Below are 9,780 nucleotides of genomic sequence, written 5' to 3'. Positions count from 1 at the left end.
GAGTTCGAGATCGACATCTTATAGTTGATGCGACTAGTCTGTTTTCTTTGCATCTTATAATCATAGAAAGATCATCTTTTTTAGCTGTGTTTATGTTCTTGGAGAAACTAAATTGGAGTCTTTTGGGCTTGATGTCATATCATCTGCAACCGGGCACATCAACTGTTTCGTATCATCTCTTTATATAAATATATATATATATATATCTCATGTATCAAAACCACAACAAAATCTGATTTCAACTTCAGTTATAAACTTTACAACAACTGAAATGGATCATGGGCCAATTGCACAAACAAAACATGTGCAGAATGCTTAGGAGTTAGGATCAGTTATTGTAAGACGTACAAATGTATGTGGTTACCAGGAAACTTAAACAAAGTCAATCACACAAAGGCTCATTGACCAAAACGTTCATCTTCTCATTAAGAAACTTGAGCACATCTTCTCTATCTTCTTTGAGAAGCAGCTGTCTTAATCTACCAAACGTCACACCTGATGGTCGAATCCCCATCTCGATCATCTCCTCTAACAACACACAAGCTTTCTGAGTGTCATGATGCTCGCACAGCCCGTTAATAAGAACAGCGAATGTATGCATACTTGGGAACACCCCTTTCTTCCTCATGTACTTCCACACTTTATCTGCCGTCTCCATCTCTTTCTTCTCACAAAACATCTTTATCATCATCGTGTACCGATATTTAGGAAAGATCTAGAATATAAATAAATAGTCTGCTCTTAAACAATGTTTAGAATCATTGTTCAGGGTACCGAAATTTTGCATTGTTCTTGGCGTTATATTGTGCAGAATCATTGTTCTTAGGCATCCATATTAATTGCAATCTGAGAATCGCTCCTTCGATCACATCCTCGGCTGGCTCAAATCGACCCGACCCGATATCGACGGATTAACCGGTCAAGAATCAAACCCACTCAACGTCTCCGATCCAAACTCCGAGAAGATCTTCGTCTCCAACGACGCCGTCTTCGTAGACATGGATCCGGGTCATTCCTTCCAAGCGATCCGAGAACAGATTTTCGGGTCTAACGATACATCGGGCGACCCGACAATGAACGGATTCGCACAGCAATCGGAGAGTATGGAGCCCGGGATGGCTAAAAACGTCATGAGCGGATTCAAACCCGAGGTCTTACCTGTTTACTCCGAGTTGGCTAACGAGTTCGGTGTGTTCGATCGATGGTTCGCTTCTGTACCTACCTCGACACAGCCGAATCGGTTCTACGTTCACTCAGCTACTTCTCATGGCTGCTCAAGCAACGTCAAGAAAGATCTCGTTAAAGGGTTTCCTCAAAAAACCATCTTTGATTCGTTAGACGAGAACGGACTCAGTTTTGGGATCTATTACCAAAACATCCCTGCTACCTTCTTCTTCAAATCCCTTCGTAGGATTAAGCATCTGGTGAAGTTTCATAGCTACGCGCTTAAATTCAAGCTCCATGCCAAGCTAGGGAAGCTTCCTAACTATTCCGTTGTGGAGCAGAGGTACTTCGATGTCGATCTTTTTCCGGCTAACGATGATCACCCGTCGCATGATGTGGCGTTGGGTCAACGGTTTGTTAAGGAAGTCTATGAGACGTTACGGAGCAGTCCACAGTGGGAAGAGATGGCTTTGCTTATTACTTATGACGAGCACGGTGGGTTTTATGACCATGTTCCCACGCCTGTTAAAGGTGTGCCTAACCCTGATGGTATCATTGGACCTGACCCGTTTTACTTCGGGTTTGATCGTTTGGGCGTTCGGGTCCCTACCTTTCTCATTTCTCCCTGGATCGAGAAGGGCACTGGTATGTGATCTGTTAAACTCGTACCATTGTTGATTAAACCATTGCTCTTACAATTTTGAGGTTCTGCTTTGATGATTATATGTTTATATTGAGCTTGAGGGAATGCAAAGCTTTATATACATTATACGATAAAAGTGTAAAAGTGTTTTTTAAGCTGTGGGTAAAAGTGTTGTGTTTTCTCCCAGTCTAAAGTCACAAAGACTTTCGATTTTTTAATAAGCCTTGGGTAAAAGTGTTCCAATCTTAGTCACAAATCTCCCAATCTCAAGTCACACAGACTTTTGATATTTATGTAAGTCTTGGGTTAAAGTGTTTCAATCTCAGTCACAAAGACTTATATGAAACCATGGGTACCAAAACCAACCCATCACAAAGACTGGTGATTTTTCAAAGCCCTGTGTAAAGGGAATTTTGTTTCCTAATCTCAGTCACAAAGACTGCTGATATTTTTTTTTTAAAGCTGCGGGTAATTAAAGACTTTTGATTTTTTAGTAAAGTGTTTCAATCTCAGTCAAAGAAAAGTGGAGGACCCTTGTTCATTCACTTACACTATATTTGATTTGACCACAATATGGAAATTTGGTTGTAAACTCATCATCTTCTTTGATAAGAGTTTGAAAAACCCTAGCCTGAGTTTAGTCCCAATGTAGTTTGGTTTAGTTTCTCCCTCTCGCACACTCTCCTTATGTCTCCGTAAACGGATTTTGTTAACACATAGGTTTCTTGAGTTTTTGATTCGTCTCTCTTGCTAACACTAGGGTTTTTAATTTGTTTAATTGGGGTTCCTTAGAAAATGTTTTTGTAAGTCCTACGCATTAAAAAATCATCTCTTTTTGAAACTTTCATGTTCAATTTTGCTATGCAGGTTAAAAAAAGGTGATTTAGTGAAATGTTATCCAAATTAGGTAATATTATCATAATCCATAAAAAAAAAATTTATTACTAGAATATTTTGGGTATTTTCAAAATACTCAGCGTGCTTTTGTATTCATGTAACCGGAAAAAATGTTATTACAAAAATATCATTGCCACGTCAGACGCCTCGTCAGAAATCGTTGACGTGTAACTATAACTCAACCGTAACGCGTTATAGAGGAATGTTGCAGCTGAGTTATATGTATGTTGCCACTGAGTTATGGAAAAAAACATTTGAGTAAGAGCGGACGGCTGACTTATAGCATAACTCAACCAAGGGTTATGGCTGACGTATTAAAATCTGGTTGAGATATGCTGTAACTCAGCCATCCTTACGGCTGAGTTTTCACCCGATGGTTGAGTTGTCAAAATTTTGGCTGAGTTATCACTACGACACGGCTGAATTACCATTTTCCGACTGGTTGAGTTATGAAAAACGGCTGACTTATGAGCAAATCTTACGGTTGAGTTATCGTACAACTCAACCGTAATAGGCTGACTTATCATACAACTCAGTCGTGATAGGTAAATTTTTTTGCTTTTTAATTACTGTAATGTTTTTTGTTTTGCTTTTTAATTATTGTAATGTTTTTCATATTGTTGCTGAGTTTTATATAGGCTGAGTTATTAATTGTTTGATGGCTGACTTGCCACGTCGGATGCAGCATCCATGTCAGCATTCCATGTCATCTTTTTTTTCTCCGGAAATACGAAACGTCGTTCGACTCTTGTTCTTCAACTGGTAAATAAGTGAACTATTTACTTTCTTCTTCACCTTGTTCTTACACTTCTTCTTCACTTTTCTTCTTCACCTTGTTCTTTCTACTTCTTCTTCACATTGTTCTTCACCTTGTTCTTCTACGTCTTCTTCACCTTGTTCTTCATTTTCTTTCATGGATCCAGTTCCGGTTCTAGTTGTTTCCGGTAATTGGGTAAAAACACAGAGATATGTATTTAACACGACAATATTTGTGCAGATAGATGGAGGCACAACACACGATCAGCTACGTCTCTGTGTAGAGTTTTCGGCGAAAGAGTCTACCGAAACTAGTGGAGCTAGAGGAAGTATGATTCGGCCAAGCAGTGGCTCGAAAATAGAATCTACCTACGAAGTGTACGGTGGGGGATTTGAAGGCACTTGTTTTGATTATGGTAAGATCATTGACAAAGAAAACCAAGAAGAAGAAGAAGTTGTCGAAGTAGCATCTCACGAAGAAGAAGACGATGAATTTTCAACCCGATTTAATGTTTTCAACGACTCCGATATATCAACCATTAAGGATTTATAAATCACTATAACTCAGCCGTCACATGAATCAACGAAACCTTTCGTTTTCCCGTAAATATTATAACTCAGCCGTAAAGTCATATATATCAGTCATTTACTTTCATATTGTTTTTTGTGATAACTCAGCCATAAAACACTATAACTCAGCCGTAACATAAATCGACGAGACATTTCGTTCGGCTGAGTAAATATTATAACTCAGCCGTCAAGTCATATATATCATTCATTTACTTTCAAATTGTTTCTTGTGATAACTCAGCCATAAAACACTATAACTCAGCCGTAACATAAATCGACGAGACATTTCGTTCGGCTGAGTAAATATTATAACTCAGCCGTAAATTCATATATATCATCCATTTACTTTCAGATTGTTTTATGAATTTATTATGCGTGTGGATTTGAGCATGCATAAAATTAGTGATTTTTCGCGCTTCCCTAACAACAGTTTTTGTGACATCGAGAGACGTTTTAATACTTATTAGGAATCTGACAGAACAAAAGACCCAGGAAAGAAAGAAGAATACGTTTTCATATTAATGAGAAGACCCTAAACGATAACTCAGCCATAACTTTACCATAACTCAGCCAACCCCCAAATTAGAATGACTAAATAACCGACCAAACCGAACCGAACAGGAAACTATTTTTTCATTATTTTTGGTTAATTACGGTTATATTCGGCTTGCTATCGGTTATATTAAGTTAATCGTCCTAATTTGGATAACATTTGGATGATTTATGGTTATATATTCATCTAACCGACCCATAACCGAAAATAACCAAAAAGTAATTTCAAAAATTTTTAAATTTTCAAATGGTTATCATATAAGTATATCCAAATTGCCACCTTAAACCAAACACAATATAACAAAAACTAAATTGTTATATTAAAACTCATAATGTTGGAAATATGAACCCTAAACCTCAAACCCTAACCCTAACCCTAATCCCTAAATGTCATGTTTTGAATGTTTTACACATTTTGATCAGACTGTGTAAAAATCAATCTTTGTCTATAATTATTATTTTTTATTGCTTATAATGATTGTAATATTCATTTTTTCATTCTATATTTTAATTTTGAGTTATAATAATTCTAATTTACAAATATTTCATAAGTCAGCCGTTTATGTCGATAACTCAGCCATATCAGTCAATTGTTTGAGAAATACTTTTATTTCTCTTATTCAAATTCGAATTCGAATTCAAATTTTTAATTAATTTAAATAATATATTGTGAAAAAAACTAACTTTATGTATTTATTATGTGTGGATCTGAACAGACACAGAATTAGTGATTTTTCGCGATTCCCCAATAACACTTTTTGTGATATCGAGAAACGTTTTAATTAGATAATTTATTAGGAACCTGACAGAACAAAAGACCCAGGAAAGAAAGAAGAATACGTACTAATATCTCATAACTCCATAATTCATAACTCAGTCGTGTGAAGTATATAACTCAGCCGTAACTTAACCATCAACCATAACTTTGAAAATAGACAAATCAATGTTTTACATACCCAAGTACAATTCATCTCGAACTGAGCATAGTCACGAACTATCTTTAAAGAACAAGAAATACAGAGAAACCAAGATTCTAAAGTTTACAAGAGGGAAAGAGAGGATGAGAATGATAGGTTTAGTACAATGGTGGTTCGATATATATAGAGACCAGGAAAGAGATACAACTTCACAATAAAAACAACATTCAACATTCAGCTATAATGTCAGTACCGAGTAATTGTAGTAGATTCCTGCAGTTCTTACCTCTGCATTTAGGTTTGTTTTTGCACTCTGCAACATTTTGTAGTCACATCAGTAATCTCAAGACGATAATTAATGAAAACAGTAGACATGTTTTTTTTTTCTAGCTTACCATCTCAAAGAAATTGATTCCATACTCATCAGCCAAAGCTTGGCCCTTTGCAGTTGGAACAGCCTACAAAAGAAGATCGGTTCTTTTTGTGTTTCTAAAGAGTGAAGATTTGTTTGCTTTTGATATTCTTGCTACTTCGATCCTGCTGGCTTCAAGAAGAGGCAAAACAATTATTAAGTTCATCATTTTATTACATAATCAACAAAACAGCAGAGCCTTAAGTAAACGATCAAGTGTGATATATTCACAATTTCACATAATATGGAGGTACCTAATCCATGAATAAGATATTAATCGATGGGTTAGACAAAGTGCAAATATAACTATATGATATTCTATAAAACAAAGTACGAATAATCTTAAGGAATATTTTAAAAGAAGGAAAAGTAGAGATTCCACAAAAACGGCAGAAAAAAACAGAGTTTGGTTTCACTGGACAATGTATTTCTTTTTGTCTAATTTAGTAGATGCCATTTTCATTGAGTTAACAAACATTATTGTGTGCTATTATTAGAAAGATATCGAATGTGTAAAGGCATAGAAAGACAAGTAAGACTCTCAATCCGGGATGTTCGAGTATGTCGTGATTCCATAATTCATATTACTAAGTACATCAGAAAAAAAGTTGGAGAGTTGTTTAGTTTTATAAGCTCAGCTAATAGATATTGTATTTGGTATGAAACTATTTTACGATCAGTCAATGAAGTGACATTTCAAGAACAACTTTGACAGAGGATGGATTGAAAAGTTTATAAGCATTTCCGCTTGTACTTGAGATTCAATCTTACTCTGATTCATCAATCTAAGTGTGCCTAGTGAACCTCTTACTTAGACTACTTATAGAGCTTTGACAAAGTTGTGAAGCAAGTGATATACCTGCAAGAACAACGACTGTGAGCACATCTCCAATCCTCTTAAGTTTGTGCACACTTTTCTTGTGGGACTGAATCTCTTCAAAGCAGAATCTTCTGCCAAGAGCTGCACAGGATTAAGATTAAGCAACACAACACACTCATCAATTGTACTACAAAAAAAATGCCATGAATCAACAGTATAAGCATCAACAACAAACCCAAAACTCTCCAACAATATACTTTTCTCAAATGAATCTAGACTAAGAACGAAACTAATATAAATCTAGACTGATTCACAACAGTTACAAAGAAAACTAACCTTGCTGGTGCCCTTCGCCGTCCCCTCCCAGTCCTCTCGCCGTCCCCGTAAGTCCATCGGAGATCAATTGCCGTCAAATCCGAAACGTCATATCGAGATTAATAACGATTGGAACCAGAAAAATCAAGGTGAATCGATTGAAATCTAAAGAATCAGAAGAGATTCATCTGTTCTCATCTGTTCGTCGAAAAGCTTACTCTCGAGATAAAACAGGGATGATTTCGAAGAGAACGAGCTGTAAGAGGTTGCAAGAGAAGACGAAGACGATGCTGAAAATGATTTGAACCAAGGCTCGCTTCTCTTCATACTCCTTGTAAAGCCTCCGATTGAGAAACCAGAGACCGGCCAATCCTAACAGACACAGAGATCCCATCACCACTATCCCCTCGAAGATCGCCCATCCGTAACCCATCTCCGGCGATCTCTCTCTCTCTCTCTCTCTAACAAGAACAAGTGAGAAATTTTGGTTTTCTTTTTGCCCCAATTTCAACAACGTCGCCGTATTGAGAGAAGGCTGTCTCAAGAGCTCTGTCATCGGTGGCCCAGGCTAGACCTCCAACGAAGCACCGGAACTCAACATCTGCGGACGCCATTGAAAGATTTTGAGAAAGAAGAAGAAAATCTAGGGTTTAACAGTGAGGGACGAAATAGATTTGTGACGAATGTAGAACACGAAGTCTCTCCAAGTTAAAATGGGGTGAGGGAGGCCGGGTTAAGATATTTTCTAGGGTTTAGTGAAAGATTAATTTAACTATGGTTAGATGTGTGGTTTACTCACAAAAAAGCAATTAAATCATATCTGATGTGTATTTTAATTTGANAACAGGGATGATTTCGAAGAGAACGAGCTGTAAGAGGTTGCAAGAGAAGACGAAGACGATGCTGAAAATGATTTGAACCAAGGCTCGCTTCTCTTCGTACTCCTTGTAAAGCCTCCGATTGAGAAACCAGAGACCGGCCAATCCTAACAGACACAGAGATCCCATCACCACTATCCCCTCGAAGATCGCCCATCCGTAACCCATCTCCGGCGATCTCTCTCTCTCTCTCTCTCTAACAAGAACAAGTGAGAAATTTTGGTTTTCTTTTTGCCCCAATTTCAACAACGTCGCCGTATTGAGAGAAGGCTGTCTCAAGAGCTCTGTCATCGGTGGCCCAGGCTAGACCTCCAACGAAGCACCGGAACTCAACATCTGCGGACGCCATTGAAAGATTTTGAGAAAGAAGAAGAAAATCTAGGGTTTAACAGTGAGGGACGAAATAGATTTGTGACGAATGTAGAACACGAAGTCTCTCCAAGTTAAAATGGGGTGAGGGAGGCCGGGTTAAGATATTTTCTAGGGTTTAGTGAAAGATTAATTTAACTATGGTTAGATGTGTGGTTTACTCACAAAAAAGCAATTAAATCATATCTGATGTGTATTTTAATTTGATGATGTGTATTTTTTTTTATTTTTTTACTCAAAATCGAAAAACTAAATTCAATGGATAAATTGTAATTACACCCAGGGCACTAAACATTTGAATAATTTTAAGTGTTTAATTACATATGAGTAATAAACCATTTGGATAACATTTGAGTAATTCATTCTTGATAACGAGATATTGAATCAGCATCATTGTTCCAAATGGTTGGAAGATAGGATAAGCCAGTTACCTGATCCATTGATATGTCACATTCTCTCTCATCTTCCCCTAAAGAACAATGTTAAGACAAGCTTTTTATCCACCAGATGGAGGAGTCTCTGGCTTTGGCTTCCTCGTTTGGAACTGGCATGGTCGAAGTTCCCTAATTCCGATGCCTTTATGAGTTTCGGTGACAGGTTTTTCCATTCCAGCACAGTTTCTTGAGGATTGCTGAATTCTCTAGGAATTACTTTACCAGCTTCATTTCTGCAACATCTCGTGAGAATGTATTACTGAATTCAACAAACTCGAGCGACGATAGCAAACACTCGGGAATAGATGAAAACAATCCCAAACAATCTTAAGATAATGAATACCCAAAGGTAGATGACTAAAATCAATCAAGCAACACTATAAAAAAAAGAAGAAGAAGAAGACGAACGTATTGGAATGGAATTGAATTGCCACAGCAGATCTAGCTGATGAACTCTCCTAAGCCGAGTAAACATCTCAAAACTCCCTCTTAGAGTAAAACAAATCTCTTATCTCCCTCTTTATTCTCTATACCCCTTTCTTATTTAATGAAATATGTTCTGACTAAAATACCCTTCCTTCTATTCTTTCATTTTTTAATTAAAAACAAAAAACAAGAAAAAAATATAGATCTCGATCCTCTCTTCCTCTTTCGCCGCCGTTCTTCGCCGGAACTCTCCACCGCTGCTGTTTCATCACCAGATCTCTCCATCGCCGCCGTTTCTTCGCGACTATGGAGCTGCATCGAGCTCTTCTTCAAAATCCAGATACCTTCTTCAACAAAATAATCTAACAATAGTTGATTGAATTGGTTTTTCTCTTGGGTGTTTTATAGATTTGATTATGCAATTATGCAATTATGCAATTCACATTGGCTGTTTACCATAGCTTATGGGTCGATTGAGCCTTTAAATTGATAACAAATGAATTTCAGTGGTTGAGTTGTAGTAGATTGTAGAATAGAACCCGAAATCATCCAATTTGAGCTTTTGTAGTATTAATGGTAAATGTAGTAAAACTGGTACTACTGATAAATGTAGTATAACTAGTATTA

General features: G+C 37.1%; 1 protein-coding gene and 1 long non-coding RNA gene across 2 annotated transcripts; one reads left to right on the top strand and one right to left on the bottom strand.

The window, feature by feature from the left end:
* Positions 852–1,809, top strand: LOC104761389 (non-specific phospholipase C1-like; the record flags this gene model as incomplete). Its single annotated transcript, XM_010484466.1, is given in 1 exon segment — positions 852–1,809. A coding segment is annotated over 1 exon segment (958 nt), but the record flags the coding sequence as incomplete, so codon positions are not given.
* Positions 5,489–7,738, bottom strand: LOC104761387. Its single transcript, XR_763155.2, has 4 exons — positions 7,068–7,738; positions 6,771–6,872; positions 5,895–6,043; positions 5,489–5,812 (listed from the first exon to the last, which is right to left on the bottom strand). It is a non-coding gene; the product is annotated as an uncharacterized LOC104761387 (long non-coding RNA).

Source organism: Camelina sativa, chromosome 18, assembly GCF_000633955.1.
Source record: "Camelina sativa cultivar DH55 chromosome 18, Cs, whole genome shotgun sequence".
NCBI classification, from domain to species: Eukaryota; Viridiplantae; Streptophyta; class Magnoliopsida; order Brassicales; family Brassicaceae; genus Camelina; species Camelina sativa.
This window is presented reverse-complemented; position numbering and strand designations above follow the sequence as displayed.